Below are 24,663 nucleotides of genomic sequence, written 5' to 3'. Positions count from 1 at the left end.
GGGGGGTCCCCGCCGGGGGGGGCCGTCGGTGCGGGGCGCTCCGCGGCCGCGCACGCTGCCAGAGCCTTGTGCCCCGCTGCTGTTCCATGGCCGCTGCCGTTTCTCGGCCCCGTTCCCTTTCTCTCCCAGTTCCTTTTCTTTCCCTGCCGCGGAAAATCGCTGCCCAGCTCGCGGTGCCGCGCCTGGGGCACGGGGACCGGCCGCTCGGGGCGGGCGTCTGCCGGGACAGACCGAGCCCCGAGCCCCGGCGCGGCGTGCGCGCAGCCGAAAGCTGGCGCCGAGCCCCCGGCTCGTCTTTTTTGTTGCCGTCCCCACCTCTTCGATTCAGCCCGGGCATTAATCTCCTTTAGCGCTCGCTGCCGAGGGGCCGGGCTTGCACAGCGCGCAGTTTATTAACGGAGGAGATTTCGGGCGCGGCGGGCGCGGGGCCGCTTCCTCGGGCGTGCTTTTGTTCCCAGCGGTTTGCCCCGAGGCGGGGATTCCCCGGCGGCCGGGCGCGGGTGGGTGCGGGTCCCGGCCGGGGAGGCGGCCCCGCGGGGCCGTCGGGGGGCGGGCAGCCCCCGCCCGCGGCGCAGCGCTGCGAGCTGGGACGCTCCGGGAGCGGCGCTGCGCCCGGGGCCGGGCTGGGCTCGGCGGGGCGGCCGGCCGGTGCTGCTCCCCCCACCCCCGCCCCGGCGTGCCGGGGCAGCCCCGGGGGCCGGCGCTGCTCGCCGCCGCCGGCTCCGGTTCATTGGCTCCCCGCGGCCGCCGGCTCCTCCATGTTTGTTGTTGGCAGGGCCGGCGGAGCCAAGCGCTGTCCAGCAGCCGCGGCCCCGCGCCGGTCTCGCCCGAGCCCCGGGTCGCCGCCGGGCGCCGGGGCTGCCTCGCTGCAAGGTGCCCCCCCACGGGCGGGGCGGCCCCGCGGCGGGGCCGGGGCCGGTGGCCCCGAGGGAGCGGGCGGCGGCGCCCGCGGAGCGGCGCGCGGGGCCGCGGAGGATGCGCGGGGCCCCCGTCGGGGCGGGCCGGGGCGGGGCCGGGGGGGCGGCGGCGCCAGCAGTCAAGATGGTGCGGGCGGCGGCGTCGGGGGTGGGGGCGGCCTGACGTGGGCGCGGGGCGGCCCGTGGGCCGGCGCCGCGGTGATTTGCTGCGCGGCGCGGCGAGCGGCGGCGGCGGCGATGAGAGCGGGCAGTGCGAACTGCCGGAGCAGCCGCCGGCCGCCGTGAGTGCGGGCAGCGGGCGGGCGGGCGCGGGGCTCCCCCGGCCTCTTCCTCCCTCTCCTCCTCCTCCTCCTCCTCCTTCCCCCCTCCGCACCCCCGCCCCGCGCTCGCCGGCGCTCGCCGCTCCCCGCCGCGCTCCGGTGCCGGGGGTCGGTGCCGGTGCCGTGCCCGTGCCGGCCGCGGAGGACTCGCGGCGCGGCGCTGCGCGGCGGCTGCCGCCGTGCACCTGATGAATATTTGATGCCCTGCGGAGCTGCGCATCAAAAACCCGCGGCACCGCGCCGGGACCGAAGCCCCCGGGCGGGACGGGGCGGCCGCTGCTGCCGCCCGCTGCGCCGAGCCGGGCCGAGCCGTGCCGCGCTGTGCGGCTCGGCGGCTGCTGCCGGCGGCTCCGCGCACCGGCGATGCGCACCCGAGGCTGCCGCCTTCCTCCCCGGGCAGCAGCGGCGGGGCCGCGGCTCCTCGCCATCCCGGGGCGGCCCCGTCCGTGCCGCCGGCCCCGAGCGGAGCGCACAAACTTTTCGGTGCATCGTGACTCGCCGCCGAGCTCCGGCTAACCTCCCTCTCCTTCTCTCCTCCCCCGTCCCTCCTCTTTTTTTTTTTTTTTTTTTTCCTTCTCCTCTCCCCCCCCCTTTGTCTTTTGTTTTCGCAGATAGTCGGCACACAAAGCTGGTCCCAGATTTGAGCGACAACAAGGCACCCTAATGAGCGGACCTCGGGATCGCTATGGATTTGACTAAGATGGGCATGATACAGCTCCAGAACCCCTGCCACCCCACGGGGCTGCTGCACAAAGCCAACCAGATGCGCCTGGCGGGGACGCTGTGCGACGTGGTCATTATGGTGGACAGCCAGGAGTTCCACGCTCACAGGACAGTGTTGGCTTGCACTAGTAAAATGTTTGAGATCCTCTTCCACCGCAACAGTCAGCATTACACCCTGGACTTCCTTTCACCAAAGACTTTCCAGCAGATACTGGAGTATGCTTACACTGCCACCCTCCAGGCAAAGGTTGAAGACTTGGATGACCTGCTCTATGCAGCTGAGATTCTAGAAATAGAGTATCTAGAAGAGCAGTGCCTGAAGATCTTGGAGACCATCCAGGCATCCGACGAAAACGATGCCGAAGTCACCATGACGGACGGAGGTGCCGAGGAAGAGGAGGACAGGAAATCGAGGTACATCAAGGGTCTGTTCATCTCCAAGCATTCCAGCGAGGAGAGCGGCTATGCCAGCGTGGCCGGTCAGAGCATGCCAGGAACCATGGTGGAGCAAAGCCCGTCCGTCTCCACTTCCTTCGGCCTCTCCGCCATGAGCCCCACCAAGGCGGCGGTGGACAGCCTGATGACCATCGGGCAGTCACTGCTGCAAGGCGCCTTGCAGCAGAACGCCCCTGAGGACTCGCACGCCGCCAGCGGCCGCCACCCTGGCCTTGCTGAAGTCAAAACTGAAGTGATGCAGGTGGAAGATGCCTCCAGCCATGAGAGCCCCCGGACGGCAGAGTCCAGTGCTTCCAGTGGGGAGAAGTCCGATGACAAGAGCAAGGAGGGCCCTGGCACCCCGACCCGCAGCAGCGTTATCACGAGTGCCCGTGAACTGCACTATGTCCGCGACGAGAGCACAGAGCAGCCTCCTGAGGCCGGCCAGGGGCTGCCGCTGGGGCCGGAGCAGTCCACAGCTGCGAGCGAGAAACCCCTGGGTGTCTACTCTGTGCTACCAAACCACAAAACTGACTCTATGCTTGGCATGCCACCCTCCATGCCATCAGCCCTTCACATGCAGCCAGCCCTTGCCGTGTCCATGGACTTCAGCGCTTACGGAGGGCTCCTGCCCCAAGGCTTTATTCAGAGGGAGCTGTTCAGTAAGCTTGGGGAGTTGGCAGCTGGCATGAAAACGGAGAACAGAGCTGTGGGCGAGCAGTGCAGTGTGTGTGGGGCAGAGCTGCCGGACAACGAGACCGTCGAACAGCACAGGTGAGTCTTCGCAGAGTCCAGCACCGCGTGTCTGTTCGGTCGCTTGTTTCGCTGTTGCTGGGGTGTTACACCCCATTTAAAAACACGTTGTTTCTTACTGTGTTTTATTCTTGAGGCCAATGTAACGGTTGGGCGTGATCCTGATAGTGGATTTTGATTTTTGACTGGATGTCACGCACCCTGGTGCAAAGGGCTGGTGCAAAGTTCCTGCTGCGTCCCCAAAAATGGGATGTGGAGCAGCATGCATGCTACCAGCCCCGTGTGCAGGGTCAGCTGTTGTAACTTTTTCAGGGTTGGCAGCTATACCAGAAGCTTCCTTCCAGCAAGTGCTGGGTGGGGAGCATAGCCCAGAAGAGGCTTGAGGTATGGGTGTTTCTTGCTAGCACTAACCCCCCCTGGTTTCCCTGGCCAGGGTCTGTAGAGCGTCTTAGGGTTGCCGCTGTTTGAGTTTAAGGATCTGTGTGCATATAGCTGCCTGTGGGCAGCACACCGTAGGGTCAGGTAGCTCTGTCCCACCCTCTGCCGAGAGCCTCCTGTGGAAGTAGCTGGTGCCTCTGTGCAGGACTTGTTTCTGCAGGGGAGAGAGACCTACTGGGTTCTCATATCCCACTATAATGATGACGTTTGGGATTGCTGGGTTTCGCGGCTTGCTAAGCCTGCATTTTTACACAGTCTTTGTGATGCTGCTCAGCCTCACAGGTCATGAAATATTTGCACTTTGCCCAAAGTAACATGTAGGTCAGGCTGGGATTGTTGTGTCGCTGAGGTGAGCCCAGAGGACTTGTGCTGCGACAGACCCGCGAGCCCGTCCCTGCAGCGAGGGGTTCAGCGTTTAACCTTCAGCTGGGGTGGCTGCAGGTCTGCTTTTGGGGCTCCCCTGGCAGGGGGGACCGTGGTGCTCGCACCAATCACCATACCTTGGGGGACTGCGGGGCAGTAGCATGTGGGCTGCTATCGGCACGTGAGTTCAGAGCTCCCATGCTTACTGCCTCCTGTTTGTGGGAGAGGGACCAGAACTTGCTCTCAGGTTCAGCCAGGGGTAGGGTCACGGTGGTTGTGCACCGAAGCCAGCGCAGCACCGTGCGGGTGAAGCCCCTGGCACCGGCCCTGCCTCAGCGGGCGCAGCACGGCGCTGGCTGGAAGCGCGGCCGCAGCCCTGCCTGGGGACGGCAGTGCCGGCTGGTGCGGCAGCCCCGCAGCGAGGCTTGGATAAATGCTGCCAGAGCTCCCAGCAGCGTCCCTGAAGTGCCCAAACTGAGCATCTTCTCAGAATTTTAATGAATCAACAAGTTAATTAGTCCTGACGTGCATAATGTGCTGCTGAGGCCGTGCATGCACAGGGACGGTGTCAGTGCCCGTGGGAGCTGCTGGCAGCGTCTGGTCCTGCCCGCACGCTCGCTGTTTGCAGTGGCCACCCCACGCGCTGTGGGGTGACCCACGGCCGGCACTGGGCTGCGGGGCAGCAGCCACTGACTCAGCCACTGCCTCTCGGCTGCAGGGTGGCAGTGGCCACGCCGTGGCTCTCAGCCCTGCGGAGGTTTGTCAGCTCTCAGCATCACGTCTCGGTGTAGCTGGTGACTTGGAGCCGCTGCGTGTGCTGCCGTGCAGACCCCGCTGACAGCACCCCTCCCTGCTCAGGCGGGTCCCTCCTGCTTTGTGCACCCGTGCAGGAGGTTCCTGCTTTGTTCCCCTGTATTGCGAGTGGGAGAGCTGGGGTTTGTGTTTGCTAACCATGCAAGGGGCAAATCCTGCGTGCCCAAAGCTTTTTCCCTGGCCAGAGACGTGGCCGTGCTTGCCGTAGGGTGATGCAGGCTGAACGTCACTGAGGGAGAGCTGCAGTGAACACTCAGTGAGAATTTTAACGTGGCTTTCTGCCATAGTCTCCAGCATTCTCCTTTCTCCCCCCAAGGACGAGAGTAGCAACTGATGCCCCTGCGCGTGCTGCTGAAACGTCTCAGACAGGCTGCGAGAGGGTGGCGGTCTGAGCTTGAGCCAGGGCTGCTCCTGCCGCTGCTCAGTGGTCTCCCCCCGAGGCAGGGCTGGCCGCAAGGCTGGCTCCTTCCCGCTCGCCCGAGCGATTTGGAGATGAGGGAGAGCAGCCCGGCCTGCTGAAGGAAGGAGCGTGCGTCTCAAGCTGCCTTCCTGTGTTGGGAGGGTTCATTTTGACAACTGTAGCTACAATTGTAGCTTATTTCTTCGTTATTCATGATCTTTATCAAGAACTTCAATATGCGTTGCGCTCTGATGAGGTCTTGGTTTGCTAAAAATGTAGCCTTGAAGGCAACTGTTTAAGCTAGTGCCAAACTTCATTTGTGTGTTCTTACTTTCAGGCTGCATATATGTGCAATCACCTTGTGCTGATAAACTTTTCGGAGCAATCCAAATCCTTTGAGCCATTTTTAAACTGATTTGTAAGACGGTCCACGTTGAAAGGTATTGGGCAACAGTCAAATGAACTTTAAAAAAAAAGAAACCTAAATCCAAGGCAGTTTGTGTGTAGACAAGGTCTCATGTGGCTTTTTTATAGTGTTTGCTTTCTAATACATGGTGAAAATTACCATTTCGAGAGGATTTGTGGGATCCTATTGTATTTATGGAGCTGTTAAACAGCATCCACACTCTACCAGGTTCTATAACGCTCTGCTGGAGCAGTTCTGCTGGTGGTGGCAGCTGCACCGTGCTGCCTCTCCTTCGCTCCTGAACCCGATGTGGGATATGGTTGGATGCAGTGGTCTGGGATGGCCTCCCTTGGCACTGACCAGTAGAAAACTGCAGGTCTCGGCAGCCTGAGCCAGCATCTGCTGCCACCCAGACTGGTGGATCCAGTGCCTGGTGGGGAGGGCTCTAGGGAGACCACCTGCAGCCTGTGCCGAGGTCCTGGTTCTGTGGCTGTCGCTTAAAAACCCATCGCAGCCTGCGCTCGGGGGGAGGCCAGCTGCGGGCTTGCGTCAGGGTCAGGATATGCTGGAGGGACCACAGCGTCACCCATGGAGTCGCTGCTTTGGTTGACCCGTTCCTGTTGTGCATCTGTTGGGGCAGTTTTGCCCTGCCCTGAGCACAGAGGTGCCAGGAGCATCCTCATTCCCAGCTGTGGCTGCAGCCGGACCTCCCCTGCTTTGCTCTGCTCGCCCAGGCTGCTGCCCAGGTGTGCTCCCCCAGCACTGCTCCAGGCAGAGCCAAGGCTTTGGCAGCAGGGCGTCCCTGGCTGAATGAGTATTTCTGCCTGTCCCCACTCTGTGGTTTTGTCTGTTTAGTTTTGTTCAAAACCCGTGTTTTCAAGGTTCTCAAGTGATCTGAGCAAGCGGGGCGAAGGCAGCTGCTCGGGAAGGGCACCTTCAGTGCTGCTGGCACCACAGGGTGCTCAACTTCCCAGTCTGATGGCTTCTGAGTGCCAGCAAGTCCCAGCAGTGAGAGTAAGAGACCAAACCACTCTTTCTGTAAGGAGTGCACTTAATGAGCCAAGAGGATCCCAACATGTACAGTGTCTGTTTACGTTACACAAGTGAGTGAATGCATATGGCGTGTATGTTTGTTTACACACACACATGCCTATATACGTATAAATATATATGTTTATAGTCTCAGAGCCTTCTGAGTGTTGCTCCCATCTTCATTAGTATGGGAAACGCGTGCGCACAGGAAAACAGACAGCAGAGCGTGAAGCAGCCTTTCCGCCGAGCTCTTGGGAGTGCCCAGGCTGGGGCGCAGCGGGGCGCTGGGCCGGGTGCTGGGCAGGCACCCACCAACCGGTGCTCCCTGCTCGGAGCGAGGGGGGCCACGGGGAGCCGGGGTGTGAGCACAACACGGGGCCCCCCCGCCTCCTCCCGCAGCGCAGGGCAGTGAGCCCGGGCCTCGTGGCGCGAGCCTACGCACCCACTGGCCGCGGTCCTCATGTCCCTGCCGAAGCGCCGCTGTTGGGAAGCCGTCGGCCGCTTGGCGGTCCGTTTTTCTTCTTACCGAGCTTATGATTTTGACTAATTGAGTGTGTATTGAGTTGGTGACTCTTTAATTTTTTTTTTTATAGAAGATTTCCTTCTAGGTTCAGTAAAGTTCAAACTTAATCTAATGTTAGTATTGATTGTCGCCTCTAATTGCAGACAAAAAAGCTATAGTTCAGTGGCCCTTTTCCGGTTTGTTTGTATGAAGAAAAATCTCGAGTTCTGAAGCGAGGGCTGTGCTGAGCTGCTGCCTAAGTCTGGAGTGAGTTTTCATCATGAAGTTAAATGCATTAAAACTTTATAAAATGTGTTTTTGTTTTTTATTTTTGATGTTGAAAGCAGCCAAGAAAGCTGTAGGTGGAGTTGTGATTCAGTGAAGCCCACAAGCGGCACGGTGCTCCCTTTTTCCTTTGGTGTGTTGTCCTTCACCCCTGCTGTGGAAGGATTTGAAGGGCAAAGCATCCAAACCCACGGTCCTGTCTGGAGAGTCACCTTAGCAATGCCGTGCTCTGACAGCATTTTACGCGTCTTTCTGCGACATGGAGGTGCTTAGCTGAAAAATGAAAGTGCTCTATGCGAACATTGTCGTGAGACAGGTTGTGACTGGCACCAGATGAAATACTTAGTGTGGCTTTGGCTGGAAGGTTCTTCTTGTTCTTGCCGTCCTTAAATCTGCCTCGGTGGATGCTTTTGTTACTGCCTACCTTGGGAAGCCTCTCTTCAAATCTCCACATCTGATTTTTGCAAGAGCTAGAAAGTTTTATGGTTGAGCTGTCAACTACCAGACGTCCTCTGGTGGATTACTTTGAGGGTAGGAATAAGGAGGCTTGCTCTTTCACTTTGGCTGCTGGCTGGTCACAATACCCCAAACTTCAGACCTTCGCCCTATTTTCCCACTTCTGAAGAGCAGAGGGAAGGCAGCTCTGCCTGTCTGGTGCCAGGAGGAAGCTGAGCTCAGCACCTTGCAAAGCAGGGTCTACCACGTCCACCTAGGTCCCCAAAACACACGAGCCCTTCTGAAAATATGGATGCAAGTCTTGAGCTACTTGATGTCGTGCAGCAAACCGGAACAAACCTTACCAAAGACCCAGGTTTGAAAGGGCCTGTCGGCTGCTGCTTGTGTGCATAGCTGGGGCCACAGCCCGCGGGCTGGGTGCGTGCTGCCTGGGGGCCTGGGAACCAGCACTGGTGCCAGCCCCAAACACTGCCGCGAGGGAAAACCACTGCTGGCCACAGGCTGCGTCCGGTGTGTGATGGCTGGCAGGTCAATTCCTGTGGCGTGTAGCTTGTTGATCTGTCTGCGTGGAGCTGCAGCATTAGCATCGTAGCAAATCTTAAGTAGCTGCATAGGGAAATACTACTGCTTTTGGCTCCTTCTCTGCCACCCTCACCTCCATTTGTCTTCGAGTGGATTAGCTGAGCGTTGTAATACTAATGCCATTAGGCACATTGGCACTGCTCAACATGTCACAGTGAGAAACAGATGCAGTATACCATTAAAGCAATAAACGTGATAAATCAGATCCCAAGTGCTTTGTGAGATGTTATTAGTGTTAATTTTGGTAGCCTGATACAGTAGTTGTTTTTTATTTTATTTTAAGCATTCAGCAATTTGTGTTGCACTAAGCTCAGCTGCAATAGAAACTAAAAAAAAAAAAAGGGAAAAAAGGAATAAATAATAATAAATAATAATAATAAAAAAACCAGCAGCCCCCCAAACTCTGCCCATGATTACTTCCAGAGTTTGAAGACAACTTGGCAGCTCTTGTTTCTTGCTGATGGGCCTTATTAGTGGCACCTGGCATCATAACCGGTTAATGGAAACCAGCGTTCCCCCACTGCGTGGCCGCTGACAAGTAGCTCTGTCAGTGCGGGTCTGCCATGCGAGGAAGCTCTTATTAGCTTTATGGGCAGGGGGACTTGCCCCGCTCAGGAAATGAATGTTGCAGCCAAGGTCCGCGGCGCTGACCCCGAGCGTGTAACCTGTGAGTGCCAGCCGAGACCCCGCGCAGGATGCTTGGGATTTCGGGCTTTCTCTGGTTCTTGTCATAAGGAAAGAGGGAATACATTGTGGTATGTTGCAGCCTTGAACTTTTGATTTATTCGGCGGGGGACTTAACCATTTCCATACATGGCTTGAAGCATGGAGGTGGAACAGCTCTCTTTGGCTTCAGCACTATTCAGTCAATTATCACGCGTCTTTTTGGTGGTGCGATGATCCCTTTTAAAGCAGAAGTCTGAAATTCCAATCAGAAAAGAACGGGTTTGGTTTTCCCCTTGCCCGGTGACGGTTTTTGCAGCTCTCCTGGCTGCCAGCCCAGGCTCGCGGTGATGATGCCGGGGCAGTGCACGGGGAGGCAGGAACCTGCGCGGGGCCGGCGTGCGTGGTGGCTCCTCAGGGAGGTGGGGAGGGAACCTGCTCCTTGTTTTTTCCTCCTCTTGTTTCGATGGTGAAGGCTCATGTGCCCTCTTTTTACCTGTGTTTTCCTCATGGCTTCTGTAAGGCAGAGCCCGCAGGGGCAGCAGAGGGGTTTCCACGTGAGCGATTTACGTGGGGCTGAGGATGCTGCGTGTCACCCAACCTGAGCTCAGCGCCGCTTGTCTGGTTGTTATTTTTTTTTCCTGAAAGCGTGCTTTTCACTTAAGATCATCTATGGCAGTTCAATAAGCGTTACGGAGTCCTTTCAGTTCTTGTTATAACTTGCGAAGTGGTATTTGTTAAAATGGCACTTATTGATTTCATAGAGGAATCCTGAGAGAGAATGTGCTGTTTCAGGGGTGACAGTATCAAATCTTTTTTTCCCCTTCATGTGTAGAAATGCTGCAAGGCAGCACAGTCAGTTTGTAACGGGGTATCTGTGCAGCCTTATCTGCTTCTACACGACATTGGCTGTTTCCTTACCCTGCTGCATATATCTGTTTTTCTTCTGTATAGTAAAATGATCTGCATTTTCCTTTTTGCTCATAATTAGCAAGAATTTTCTTCTACTTCTTCCCCCCCCCCCCCCCCCCCCCTTGACAGCTTCAAGAGAGACTTTAAATGAGTAATTACTAAATATTTCCCGGCAGCCAAACACGGGGCCATGGCATCTCCTGTTGCAAAAGTGAAAAATATTTCTGTTTGCAGTTAATTTTAGTGGCAGGCAGATCATGTTAACTGGGTGTAATTGCTTCCAGATATGGCAGAGGGTTTTGTGTGTTAGGATGAAGGGTCTGGTAAGTGCTCACTTCCTGTGTAAATTAGCCTATTCCATTCATTCTTTCTTTCTGGGCAGCCCTGGATTGTGTCATTCTTCTTGCAATTTTTTTCTCTGGCCTGGTGTTAGGCAGCTAAGTGCTTTATAGTAGGTTTAATTCTTCGTTTGGCATCAGTCCCGCCTTTACCTTAGCAGGCGAGGCAGTGTCCAGATGCGTGGGCTGGGGTTTGAATGTCTGTCCCCGCTCCTCAGCCTTTTCTCTTGCAACAAAGCCCAGCGCAGCATCCCGCTGCCTCCTCCGCAGGGCTTCAAGCAGCGGCGTGGCATCTCCCAAATATCCGTACTGCTGGCCAGAATTACTTTTTGAATTGAGGAAGCGTGGCTGTGGCAGAGGATGCACACAGGCGCCTTAGAGAAATCGCCTTCGAGCAAGATTTTCAAACGTGCATCACGGTCTGTGCAAACCACACGGCCGATAAGCGATAACAGTCCTGCGCGCATGAGTGCTAGCAAAACACTGCTGCTCGCTTTGAGCCAAAAAGCTGCTCTTTTGGGTGCTGCCTCCGCTAGGCATGATCGGGCTGCAAGCGCCACTGCTGCTGTTTTGTTTTTTTTTTTTTGGTTTTGTATGGCTGACCAGAAAAAGTTAAACATGCGAGAGGTGCAGAGTCCGCAGGCTGGCCTCATTTCATGCAGCGTTACCGGCTGTGGTGTTTTCGTTTGAAGTGCTCGTTTGAAGGCTGAACATCACAGGTCTTGCTGCTCTTTCTGGAGGTTTGTTTTCTCTCCAGCTACAGCAAAGACTAGGAATTGAAAAATAACCATTGGACAGATAGGCAGCGAAATACAGAGTATGTGAATGTACAAGAAATTAAGACAGAAGGATTCACGTCACATGAGGAATAGAGAAAGCTTTATGCATCGTTTTGAATGAGCGAATGCAAATAAGGGAGGCGCAGTCTGAATGTGGAAGGGTTAGATACCCTGAATTTGGGCTTGTGAACTCAAGTACTTTCCGTTGATTTGTGACACCTATTTCTACTCTAAGGCTTGAGCCTGATTGTAAAGACCTGTTTGGAGCGTTCAGAAACGTTGCATATTTATTCACTCCAGATAATCTTTATCTACGCTGAAGTATTTCTGAAAGGGTTGTTATCATTTTTGAGCACTAGTTTGCATTGGCAACGTTTTGGATAACTTCCGCAGCTTATGTGCAAAGTAACAGATACCTCTACAGGGATAATAAATGCTGCTTGACCACTAGCTTTCTCAGATCAAGATATAAATTTTTTTCTTTTCTTTGAGAATGTTGTCCACCAACTCTGTCATTTTCCACCTGAAGAGTGGTGTGAAGGCAGTGGGAATAAAACCAGGGTGCAGAGAAGGGTGGTAGGACTGATCCTGTCAGGCCCAGCCTGTGTGCTCTGGATGGCAGCCAGTGCAGTCTATATCATTTTCGCTGTAGTGTTCTTAACTGATTTTAAGTGGATTATGGTTGGATACATGTCCCACTGTGCTAGTTTAGTTTTCCATTGACCTTCGTAATCTTGTTGCTGTTTTATTGGCATGTTGTTTAATAAACAAGCCTGCAATATGCAATTTAGAAAATATTTCTCTATTTAGGCAAAAGTGGCATAATGTGTATTTAGTGCAACTAGAACTGCTTGCAATAAATCCCTGTTAAATGCAGTGCTTTGTTACCTGTGTCAGCACGGGAGATGTTGTTTGTCTGTGTATCAGCTCTGCCGATAACCCCATGCTCTGTTCAGCTCTGCACAAGGACCGGGTTGCTTGATGAGTGCGGGTTTCACGCACAGATGGGTGCCGGGGGGGGGGGGGTGTGCAGTGGCCGGGCCGGGCAGAGCTGCCCAGGAGGGGCTGGGGGCTCCGCGGGGCACCCCAGGGCACCGGCTGTGCATGGGGTGACGCCGGGCGGCGCGGCGTGGTAGGAGCAGGGCGCCTCTGCTCCTGCGGGTGACCTACAAAGCAGTCAGAAATCGAAGGAGTGGAAAAACAAAAAGAAACTAAAAAACCCTGAAACCCCAAACACCAGGGCATTTCCATTACCTGGTTACTCAGAAGGACGGAAGGAGAGCAAGTAAGTGGCTGGAGCCAGTGCCAAGGCAGGCACGTGGGCCCTTGCCGGCCCTGCTGTTGTGCTAGCAGACACAGCAGTGTTTGCAGCAAGCAGAAAGTGACCTGCCACCAAAATGCCCGTGTGGCTCCTGGCTGCCATGGGACACCCTGTCCCGGGGGCTCATCCTTCCTGCTGCAGGGCTGCGGGCCCTGGGAAGGCTAAAAACGTGTTTTCCCATTGACTTGGTGAGGACTTGTGTTGATTTGTAATTTCTCCAGGCATTCTAAAATGTACAATCTAATTTCTTTTGTGTGAATTAGAATATATATATATATATATATATACACACACACACACATATAAAAATATGTAACTACTGCCTATCACTTGATTTTGTTTTAAGATCTGCGTGTACATACTGTACTGTAACAGCATGTGTGTTCTGTTTGCATATCCAGTGCTACTGTTGAAATTGTTTTTATGTTCTTGCCACCAAGTCTGGGGACACAGTGCTGGCAGTGGACTCAGTGTGCTTCGCCCTTTGTCACCTTCCCTCATTCTTTTCTCTGTGCATTATTTATAGTAAATTATATTAGAAAGGAGTGTTAAAGAGGAAGTGTGATTCATCCTCCTTGAAACCATTGATGACATAAGTAAAGGCAAAGTGCTTACTACGTGTTTTCTATTATGGTATTTAAGGACAGGTTGTACTAATTTTGTAGTGTACAGAGTAAACCTGTGAACATTATGAATCTAAGAAATTAGATTTAACCACAGCGCATACCACACGTTAAAAAAATTCAACGAAAACCCACATGGACTTCTTGGAAGTGTGCACATGTGAAAGTACAAGGCTTTCAGGACAGCTACTGGCTTTCCAGATTTTACTCCGTACCGCTGGCTTTCAGTCGGCTTGGGCTAGGGCTTCTCATGGGTTTGCTGGGACTTGCTCTGGCGTGGAAGTGGGGAAGGTGACGACCTCGTGAGTCTTGTCTTGCTTTCCAGGGCTGCCCTAGTGTGGGATGAATGCGAAGCTGATGAGCATCAGTCCTGTGTCACTGTTGATACCTGATGCTCTCACCTGTTGCAAGTTACAAAATTTGGGAATGCACAGTTTCTGAATTCCCTCCTCTGCTTTCTCATTATATCATTAACGTGCTTGGGTTTATCAAAGGTCTTGCAGGAGATGCTCTGGTTGTGCATCTGTTCCAGCAGAGGGGCAAAGCCTGTGAAAAGCCAGCAAGCGGGGTGCTCTCAGCATCCTCACAGAGAGGAGATGCTTGGTGCGGGGCAACTCTGTGGCAGGGGCAGCTCATGCCGGGGCAGAGGGACAACCCCACACCATGCATGGCCGCTGCTTGCGGCCTTTGATCTGGTGGCAGATCTCGCGATGAAAGTTGCTTGGCCGTGCTCCCCTTCCAGCCTTCAGCATTGCCATGTTTTCAGTATTCGCTATCGGTGTCAAAATACGGCATTCAAAGCAAAGACACGCCACAAGCCCTCACCCCCAAATTGCTCACAGATCACCCGTGGAGGCTCGCCACCTCGCCAAGCCGCACAGCTCGCTGCTGGCGGCACAGAGCAGCTCGTGCCGGTGCCGGGTATCTTATCTCGGGCTGGGCACGGGCTGCGGTCGCCGCGTGCAGCACAGGGCGCAGGGCCCAGCTGTGTGATAAGGCAGCAGGCGTTGTGTGCCGCTGCCTGGTGGTCTGCTCACTGCCGTCCCTCGCGCCCCTGGCACGTCGCGGGCAGCGGTGCAGGTTCTCCGTCCCCCCTGCCCGTTTCTGCGAAAAAATGAAGCGTTCAGAACCCAAACCCTCTTTACCTTTCTATTTGTCTCTCTGCTATTTTTACCAGTAATGCGGTGACTTCCTCTTTTCTTTCTTCCTTCCTCCTTTTCTTAGAATATATCCAAAGTGCCGAGAGGAGGCAAGACAGCACTTCTGCGAAGGAGAGGGGCCACGTGGCTGCTAGGGGGGCTGGTGGTGCACAAAGCCACGTCGGTGCATGGCAGTGTGAGCTTCTGGGGTGCTGCCAGGGAGCAGCAGGAGTGAGTGACGGAGGCTTTGCTGCCACCCGTGGCGCCAGGAGCCTGGCCCTGGGCTGTACAGCCAGCAGGAGCCCCGCTTCCCTCCCAAAGGGATCTCTTCCAGGAAAACTTTAACTTGGATCAAAACCTTTCCCGTGGGGAAATAAGTGAAAACTTGCTCTTACTTTTAAGCAGAAACCTATTTTTGCTTCCTGGGTCCCTGCCTCTTTCTGCTTTAAAGAGCAGGGGGCCGGGATGGGCGGGGGGTTCTCATTTTGACCTGCTGTCCCCAGGCATTTTAGTTCAGTTGAACTCGGGTGAAGGGTGGTTTCTCGCTGATTTCTGGGGTTTCTGTGCTTTGTGTTTTCTGGGGCGGAGGGAAGGGTGGCTCCTCGGGCAGGGGCAGTGCGGTCGCGGCCCGGTGGGAACTGGGGCACCCCTGGCTCCCAACCTGCACCCTCACTGAGTCAGCAGCGCGGGGCTGCCCCGGCCCTGCCCGGCGCTGGGGCAGGGGCGCGGGATTTAAGGATGCAGAGGCAGTCACTGGTATTGATTTTTGGCTTATCTGACCCTTTAGCTAGAGGCGGCTCTTCCCTCAGCGTCTAACCAAATGTAACTTAAAGCAACAAAGAAATGTACATCATCCTTCCCTTGCGTTAATTAGGGCTGGCCAATGCATTATTTAGTGGGGTGGGAGTTGCTGTGGGCTGCCCCGAAGAGGGTGCTGAGAGTGTCAGGGATGTGCATGGGGAGAGAGCTCCCGGGGTGCTGTGCCGTGGCCAGTGCTCCATGCGAGTGAGGCTGGGAGCACCGGCCAGCGGCCGTGTCCAGCTCTGGAGCTGGCTCCTGCCCCGACCTCGTGTTTCAAAGGGTCCAGCTGAGCGCCGCGTCTCGGCGCAGGATGCAGTCAAGGGGGACCAGCTTTCCTGTCCCCACGCTGGGAGGACGGGCACTGCCCAGCCCCGCCATGGGCAGCTGCGCAGCATCCTCCACCCACTGGAGGTGGAAAACAGCTCCCTAATTAGCACCTTTGTTGCTAAGTGAATGGAGCTGCCGTGCGTGGCGAGCTTCCCGATAGTGATACTTGTGTCAGAGAGGGGGTCATAAAAAGCGCACACAATGCCTCATTGTGCAGCCGTAGGTATTAATGCACCGCAGCCTGTTTGCTCGCCTCGTGACAATGGTCAGGTAACGTGGGCCAAGGACAAGAGGCAAATGCAGTTTGTTTTTCTCTCCTCCCCCCACTCCTTCGTTTGCTTGGATGTTTAGCGCTACCCACAAATGCAGTTGGTGGGGACTGATAAGAATCACTGACCTAAAGCAAGTAATGGAGACTTTCTTCCTGCCAAAATTAAAAAACAAAAACACCCACGTTGTATTGTGTTTATAGAGCAGGGCTGTGTCTTTCAGGCTCAGTGTGCCCTGCCGTTGGTCCTGGCTTGCTGAAATTTCTCTCGTGTAGGCTATGAGTAGGTTGGTTGGTTTTTTTGTTTGCCTTTTTTTTTTTTTGCATCTTCAGTGTGCATGGCCATGGCCCCATGCATTTCCCACCGTGTGTGAATTCAGCTGTTAAATGTCTGCTCTGCTGCCAGCAACTGCCCGCAGGGCCCGGCACAGCCCCACGGCACTCGGCTGTGCAGGTCCAGTCCCCGGTGTGAGACCGCGGCGAGCAGGCTCCTGTCCTGTGCGGTGCTGGGACTGCAGGGAAGGGCCTGGTGCAGTGCCAGGGATGTCGGGCTCTCTTACGGATGGGCCGTTGGTGGAGCATTGTCTTTTTTGGCTGCTTTTCTGTCCATTAGCTCTGCGATAAATTACGCCGTGGCTGGCATCTCCTCACTCTTTAAATAAATTTGCCTTTGGAAAGTACCTGCTACGTTGTGATGGAGCTGTATTGAAAAGAATCGAACAAAATGCCTGGACAGTGCCAATTCCCCCCCACCCCTCCTCTTGAATACAGGTATTTTAAAGGCGGAAAGTGGCATTAGATGGAGGCCCGGCAGGGCAGGTTTTGGTTAAATGTCACTTCTGGAGCTGAATCTCCTAAAACAGGAGCTGCTGATGGTAAACCCAGGCTGGCCTCGCGTTCAGCTGCACCATGCAGCGGGCAGCCGTGCCGGTGCCCGTGCTGCTGCCACTCGCCCTGCACGCAGCCAGCATTGTGAGCCCTGTGTGTGGGTGCTGTGCTTGGGCACAGCAGTGACAAAACGAGAGGCCAGGCAGAAACAAGTAGGCAAAGAACAGCAGGACGAAGCAAGGTGTCCCCAGAGCTTATGTGGGTCCTGTGTCAGCTGCAGCTCCTGGCGTTTGGGACAGCACCATCTCTGAGCCAAGCCCTGGTCCTCCAGTGATGTCCCTGAACCCCTCTGTGTGATGACAAGCCCTGGGTCCCCCCCTCGATGTCCTGGGACCCCATCCAGTGACCTGGGTTCCCACACGGTGCCGAGCTCTGGTCTCTCCGTGATGCTGTGGACACACCATGCCCCATTCCCCGCGGGGGTGCTCAGTGCAGGATGGGTGGGTGCCGTCACGGGGCAGGGGGCAGGTCAGAGCCTGGTGCTGTTGTCTGCCCCTCCAGGGCCACGCGGAGCTTGGGGAATTGCGCTGGATGGCAGCAGTGATGGTGCGGGGCTGACACAGGGCTTCGTGTTTGTTAAGGTGTCTCCTCTGTTCAAGGTAAATTGCGGTTTGGGGCTGGGTGTGTATTGTACATGGTTGCTTTTCTTTTTAAATGTATGTTGGTTTAGTTCTTGCTTCAGCCACTCCATTTTCCTGTGGTAGGATTTTTTTTCCCTGTTATTAACTAATGAGCTGATTCTTTTGCCATTTTTAAATAACTGTATTTTTCCTTCAACATGAGAAGAGGAAAATGTCTTTTCTTAATAGCATTCCTCTCATAAGTCACCGAAGGCATGAATTTACCATTATTTCACACAAATATGTGGATTACCACACTTTTTATTTCTTAGACTTGAATTGCTGAATCATGGAAGCAGAGTAATAGAAAATGTTTGCCTACATGATATGGGGGGAAGAAAAGAAACCTGTTTTTAGAGCTGCTTGAGCAGCTGCCATGGCGGTCGGGCTCTTCCTGCCCCTCTCACAGTCAGTGGTGTCCCTGCGAGGTGGTGGCAACGCTGCCGGCTGCCTCCTTGGGTGGCGTCTCCGGCGCTTCAGCCCTGGTTCTGCTGCAGGCCTCGGCGCTTTTATTTTCAGTTGTTTTGTCACCTTTCACGCCCCGTGTGGGCCAGGTCAGGCACGAGTTAGCTGTAGTGCCGCTGTGCTAAGCCAGAGCGCGGTACCATCTCTGGAGGGATGGCGATGACGGACGTCAGCGCTGCCCTGCCACCAGTTCAGAAAGCGCAGCTCTTCTCCCACCCAGGACGAGAGAACCGTCTGCTGGCCGGCCCACACGGCGGCTCTGCTCCCGTGAAGTTCGGGATGGGACCTCCTGCGACGGCACGAGGCCGGGCTCCAGCAGTTACGGCCCATAGTGTGGTTAAACACAGCTCTGTTTGGATTGCCGAGGCCCTTTGATTCTTCCTGCATCTTCTTCCACATCCTGGCCCCGCGCCACGGAGCAGGGCTTTTATTATTTTATAGGTGCCGTAACAGTCAAAGGACGCTGTGCAGCAGCTGCCGGCAGGGTCTCCCCCACCTCGCTGCTCTGCTGGCGCTCTGCAGCAGTCCCTAATTCACACCCAGCGAGGGCTTGTGCACTTCTTAGAAAAAAATCATCTTTCCATGATGAAGTTCATGCACTCATGCTTTGTTTTTTGCCCAAATACTTGGGTGTCACGAGTATTGATTGCATGACCTGACCGCTCATTTATACCTAAGATTTTTTCATGCTTTACCTCACAGTCACTCATTCATGTGAGGGCTCTCCCTCTCCCTGTAATAGGGTTTGGCCATCTGTGGGATGCATTTGGGCTGTCCTTCCTGGGGTGTCCAGAACTTTCGAAAATATTACACTATATGGTGAGAAGTACAATGTCATCAGAAAAAAAAAAAAGAAAAAAGCAGCATGGGGTTGAATTTAGGTGTGTTCAGTTCAATCCAGCATTTTAACCACAAAGCATTCCTCCTTGGGCTGGTTGAAGATGTCTATTTGCATTGTACAGGGCTGTTCATTACAGAGCAGCAACCAGGGTAAAACGTTACCTTGCAGTTGCATAGTAGCAGTTTTCTATCCCCTATGCTGTAAACATTTGTCTGAAATGTTGCACACATTGCTAGAGCAATAGCTCTGAAAAAATATTATCTTTAAAACAAAATAGTACCTCATATAAAACTATTCTTCTGAAGAGTGCAAATAGGGGTAAAAATTAATGCATCTGTCTTTGCATAAAGATCTGATTGTTCATATTGTTATCTCTTCTTAGCTTTGCTCTCAGAAAGATTGGACAGTCTTAAGATCTGCAAACAAAGTGCTAGCAAACTAGATGCAAAACTGACTGCAATTATTTTCAGTGCAGCACTGAGATGATTATGAAAAAAAAAAGCATGCTAGGGAGCAGAAATGGTGCAGAGAAAAATTCTCATATAACAAATTATTGTTCTTGCAAGAGCAGATTTGAAATCTATTTAACTTTTCAATGTCCCATACCCTTTTAAATGTTTCAAGTGTATTCTCACTGATAGGTTACCTTTTCTTTCCCTGCAGGCTATAATTAGTGTCCTTTACACAGAATTGGCTTAGAATTGGATTTGAAGAAGATAAGAATCAAATTACCAGTATTTATCTTGTAAATTCCAAAAGATCTACTTAAAGACACTGTATAAAAAGGATTTTTAAAAAGTTTGTACTATGAAAATGCAAACCTCTAATAGGTACAACCGAAGGATTCATTAATGTTACATCTGCAAAACACCCTTAAACAAATGCGGAATTGCCAAAAGTGTGAGTACAGGCAGGAAGGCATCCCTTCCTCCTGCCATAACTCTGCCTGCGGGCTTGGCAGGCGGGCTGCTGGTGGGGTTTGCTGGATTCCACACATAACTATTTGTAGGCAGTTTTATTTTTATTTAATTGAAAGTAACTATCTCAAGATTCAATCCTCTAGCAGCCTGCTTTCGCTATTAAAATAGATGCTATCTTGTTTAAAGCGTTGACCCTGTTCCGGATTGATGGACAACCAGTGCCGTCTGTGGGTTGCCTCCTTCCCCAAAGCACAGTAGACATAGTGGGGGCTCTAATGCCTTAAGTTGCCCATGTGTATATAATGATGTTATGCTAGATGTAGTTTAGCCTTTTAACGTGTTTTTTTTTTTTAACTTTATTTCCACAAAGGATCTTGCTCTTTTTAAAACATGTTAATTCTTCCATTAAGCTGTTGTGTTAGACATACTGTACCCCACAAATCCTGTATTAATGCTTGCAACTGATGGTGGGCTCCCAGGAACTGAAAGTGAGGGTTTCAGCAGCAGCAGCACGTTGCACAAGTGTTTCTGTAACGTTACATTATCTCTTGCTATTTACTCAGTAGCATTAAGCAGCTTTATTTTCATAACCTGTTGGATGATTTTTTTTTCTGTCTGGTGCGGTGCAAGTGTGGTGCAAGTGGTGTTGATTGTGACACCATAGTGAAACAGCTCATAAAAGTCAGAGTACATTGGTGAAGTTTATCACCAGTCTGGTGAAGAAATGTGAGAAAGCTGAGATAGTGTTAGCTGGAGATGGGTGCTTTCTGCATACATAAAATGGGCTGATTTCATTCTTTGCTTTCATGGCTGTTCCCAGGTAGGCTGGAACAGGTCAGAAAAGTCTTCCAAATCCAGCATCCTCCCTCTTTTTCCAGTTTCCTCTGATTCCCTCCCCTCTTTGTTGTGTGGACTTTCAGATGACAAGGCAAGTTGAGTACAAGAAATGGATGGAGGTAATTTCAGTGGGTTCTGTTTTGACAGAAATTAAGCATCTGAATTTAAATTAAGGAGACAGAGAACCTAGGCAGCTGAGACTATATTTTCATAGCATAAACAGTTGCAGAAGATTAATAGCATCTGTGTAAACAGTTCATTGCAGTGGAGAGGGGCTTTTTTTGATAGTTAGAAAATACTGACAACTGCTTGGAGCAACAACCGCCATACCTTGCCTCCTGTTTGCCTACAGCATGGCACAACCAGACGCCCCTATGCATTCAGCCTTCCTGTCGATTCTACAGTAAATATTTCAGACACCCTCAGTCTAGCTCTCCCTTCTTGCAGTAAATTACATATTAAAGTAGCCTGGTAACTGAGCACTGGTTGCTGCGCGATAAGGTCCGGGAAATCAATATGTTTGCCATGTGCCTGCTTGTTTATGACACCTGCCTGCAGAACAGTTGAGCAATGTTCTGTTTGCCAAGGCTGCACTTCGGAGGCTCGTATCCTCCTAAAACAGAGTCATGATCTTACAGGAGAAGGTGCAACAGCAGCTATTGATTTTTGCTCCCTGAGCGTGGTATTACACGCGCAGAACAGGGCTGCCTGACAGCCGCCGAGCAGCCTCCTTTTGCAGGGGGGAGAGAGGAGAATGGTAAAATAATGTGAGTGATGATATTTGATTAGGCTGCACAGCCGTGCTGAGTGAGGGGAGCCTGGCGGGATGAGAGATTGGGTCACATCTTCATTCATCTTCAGGGCTTCTCCCCAGCCCCTGTGGGTTTTTGCGCCGCTCCCATTCACCACCCCCAACAGCAGGCAGGGGAGCAGACCCCTGGTTTTAAATTCCCCTTTAACATGCTTGGGAAAGGAGGCAGTGGTACGGATGCGTGGGGCAGCGAGATCTCCTGATGTGCTGGCTGCTGGCAGGGATGCGTGCTGGTGCAGCGCTCAGTGCAGAGATGAGGACCCAGACCCCAAATCCCAGTGCAGGGCAGCCTCGTGCCCTGAGCCCCTGCCACCTGAGGCTCCTGCCCTGCTGGTGGCTCAGGCTCTGCCAGGTTTGTGGGCTGGGACCAGTCCCAGGGAAGTGGAGGAAGCTCATCCCATTGACTTCAAAGGGCTTCAGAGGTCCTGATTCTCCACGGATTTGGGCAGTGACTTCACTGAAGGTTGGCGTCTGTAAACATTTCCCTCCTGCAATGGGAGCCAGCTCTCAGCATGTCAGGAAGATGTTGCATGTTGGAAGCATGTGAAATGCAAGTGGTCTTGGTTCGTTGCAGGATCAGGAGGTGCAGAAAGTGGATGGGGAAGTTGGAGGAGCATGGTTGTGCAGCAGCCCCATGCTTTGGTGCTGGGCTTGAGCCCCAAGGGAGGCACTGGACCAAGCACAAGTCCCCACGCAGGGGCTGGAGGTGCTGCCTCCTGCAGCACTGCAGAGGTGAAATGAAATCAGAGCCCTCAGTGTCATCAGTACATTCATTTAAGAAGCCAAAAATGTAGAGGAAAAAAAAATGCAGGAATTAAAGGGGAAATCTGGATGACTCACTTTTTTTTTTTTTTCAAATCTAAAGTTAGCAAGCTGAAGTAATTGACCTTTTGACCCAGATATGAAGTTGGGAGGTAAAAGACACGACTTGCAAGATTTTTGTAAAACTGTTGACCTCTTACAAGATTAAGTCAGAGATAATAGTAATTATAAACAGCTTACGGTGGGTCTAATCAATAGTGAACTTTACCTCCTTCCTAAAACTGAAGGTCAGGTTTTTACTGCAGTAAAGATAGCAATTGCTGGCTTTCACACCATTGCTAGCAGTAAATGTCTCTGTATGTAGGAAATCTGTGAACTGAGTGTGTATGATTTCTGTGGGTGCTCATATGTGTGGAGTGGGAATGGACCTCAGTGCTCTTGGAAATTGGCTTGTGCTTGCTCATGCTGTCTCCCACCGGGAGCAAGGAGCATGTTGCAGCTGCTGTCAGAGTCTGTATGTGTGTATACACACACACGTATATAAACACATGCTGTAGTGTATCCCTGAATCTGGGGGACCTGTGCTATCAGCAGGACAGCATAACACTTGTACAACTCAGAGGAGGAGGAAAACTGTTCTTGAACTGCATAGCAGTGTGTTTCTCACTAGGGAAAAAATTGAATCTTTAGTTAGTGTCACTGTGAGCAATTAGTGAAATTGCAAAAGGAAAGGTTTCTGCCTCTTATTTCTTTAAATATAGTTGGTGCCTTTTTACTTTACAGGGCGAGCAATTGTCCTCTGTATGCAGTTAGATTCCTTAGCAAACTCGTCACTGTAATAGTGATCAAAAAATCCTGAAAAGCAGAGCTCCTGGCTGCTGGCCATTCCTTACTGTGCTCCCTTTTGGATATAACGTTTGGCAAAAAATAAGTTGGAAGCATCGCTCCTTTCCCTCAAAGTTTGCTTTCTAGCCTCAGTCAGGAGAGCCTCGGCCACCGCGGCGCTCCTGCTGTCACCCAGGTGGCCAGTCCCTCCTGGCTGTGTCCCACAGCAGACAGTCGGCAGGCTTGTGCCCTCCGCTCCTTCCCTGCCTTTTCTTTTGCAGGCTGGAGTGCTGCCAGTATCTATGAAGTTAAAAGCAGTCGGGTACGCTGTCAGACTTAATATTGGCAAACAGCTTCTGTGTATGGAAATTTGTTGCCTGCCATTTATTACGGGGAAGTTATACTTTATACATCTCTCCCCCCTAGCTAGTCCAAGAAAAGAAACCGCAAATCTGCTTTTAAATAGCCATAAATACACTCGTGATGAACCCAGCTCGTTATGGCAGGTGGTTAAAGATAGACGCAGGTTGGTTCACACAAGCCGCCCCAGAGCCGAGCAGCGCAGCGCTGCGTGCGGGGCTGGGCAGCAGCGCCCGCCGGGGCTCCCGTGGGACAGGAGGTGCGGGAGTCCCGTCCCCAGCCCGCGGGGACGCACGGCTCCAGGAGCAGACAGCTCTCACACCGCTGCCCCAGCTCAGCTTGACGTCCATGAAGCCTCTCGACGGCACTTGGCGGCCGTGTAATAATTCCGACATTTCTGCCAACCTCCATGTCTTCCTTGTTTGTTTGCAAAACGCTGCCCAAGCGAGGTTTTTTGTTATGCTAAATCTCGTAGGTAAACTTAGAAGGAAGACAAATACTGCTCAAACTGTCGCCAAGGGTGCTATAAACACCGCGCTTGGACAGTGGTACCATTGAGACGCTTGCGTTCAGGAGAAGTTAATACAAAGGGAATGGGGTAGCGCGCAACTATGAAAAGGCAGTTTCTCTTCGTTTAGCTTTTAATTGCTTTCTTTCACTTTTTATGTATAAAAGATTGTCCATTTAATTAACTCAAGAATGCAATTTCAAAAACACTAATGCTTTACACATGATGGCTTTTAAAATAAAAGTAGCATTCTAATATCGCGTAGGGCTTTTTTCATGTATGCATTAACCTTTGCAGCAGCAGATTATTTTAGAAAGAAACGATCCCCCCAACAGCCCCTGGAACAAAAGGGGATCTTGAATAGGAATCTGAAAGATTGTGAGCTTTTGATCCTCAGTTTACCTTGTTAATATTTCTGGACTGGCAGGAGCTCCCCTTTAGCAAACAGTAGGTGATTCCATCTGTTTCTTTGTCTTTCTCTGAATGTCACCTTTTAATCTCCCGCAAACAGCATAATGAGCCATATCATCTTTTCTTCTGCGGCCTGAGCACCAGAGCAAGTGGTTTGCATCGCTTACAAAAGATCTCCGGGTAGAGAGGAGCAGGGGTAGGAAAGTGAGAAGCAAAACTCCATTGTTGTTCTCGCACCTCGCCACCAATTTTCGCGATGCTGACCCTGTTTTGCTCTGTGAAGCTGGCGTTTCCATCGCGGGCACGCTGTGATGAGCATGTGGGAGGGAGGTCGGGTACGCGGGCAGCGCCCCATCGGTGCCAGGTCCACGCTGGGTGTCCCGGCGCGCCGTGCTGCTCCAAGAGTGGGGCTGGACCGTGGCAGCAGGGCACACGGAGGCGGCGGCGTTGAGTTCCTCTAGCGCCAGGAAGCAGCTATCATTTTTGTACGCATTCTTCAAAGCGCTCGTGGTGAGGAAGGGAGCTATCAGCCCGGTGTTGTTAACATTCATAGAGCAGAGCAAATGCAACCTCCAGCTGTGAGTCACCAGCCGACACTGAGCTCCAGGAGGAAAGCTCAGCCTGCATCCCCCTGCTCCATTCTAGCAATGTCTGGTGGGGCGGTTTTGTTGTTTTTGTTTGTTTGTTTTTATGGAGGTGCTTTATAATGGATGCACTCCTGAGCACACCCTTGCTGCGACCCCTTGCTTAAAATACCCATTAGGGCCTTTTAAGGTTTGTTAGCTTTTAATGGACATGTTTAATCTCTACCAAATGGAC

The 24,663-nt window shown here is 52.8% G+C and overlaps 1 protein-coding gene across 2 annotated transcripts in view; it reads left to right on the top strand.

Annotated features, from left to right (window-relative positions):
- Positions 1-1,056: 1,056 nt before the first annotated feature.
- ZBTB16 (zinc finger and BTB domain containing 16) overlaps positions 1,057-24,663 on the top strand; it is a 91,991-nt gene continuing 68,384 nt past the window's right edge. Inside the window, exons 1-2 of one of the 2 annotated variants that reach the window (XM_066981283.1) lie at positions 1,057-1,198; positions 1,853-3,169. In XM_066981283.1, the coding sequence (XP_066837384.1) occupies positions 1,923-3,169 (1,247 nt within the window). In that variant the 5' untranslated portion in view covers positions 1,057-1,198; positions 1,853-1,922. Of the gene's footprint in view, positions 1,199-1,848; positions 3,170-24,663 lie in introns of both variants that reach the window. The other variant, XM_066981284.1, reaches the window with a different exon arrangement.

Source organism: Anser cygnoides, chromosome 21 (assembly GCF_040182565.1).
Source record: "Anser cygnoides isolate HZ-2024a breed goose chromosome 21, Taihu_goose_T2T_genome, whole genome shotgun sequence".
Lineage (NCBI taxonomy): Eukaryota > Metazoa > Chordata > Aves > Anseriformes > Anatidae > Anser > Anser cygnoides.
Note: the sequence above shows the minus strand (reverse complement) of the source record. Positions and strands in the feature narration are given on the sequence as shown.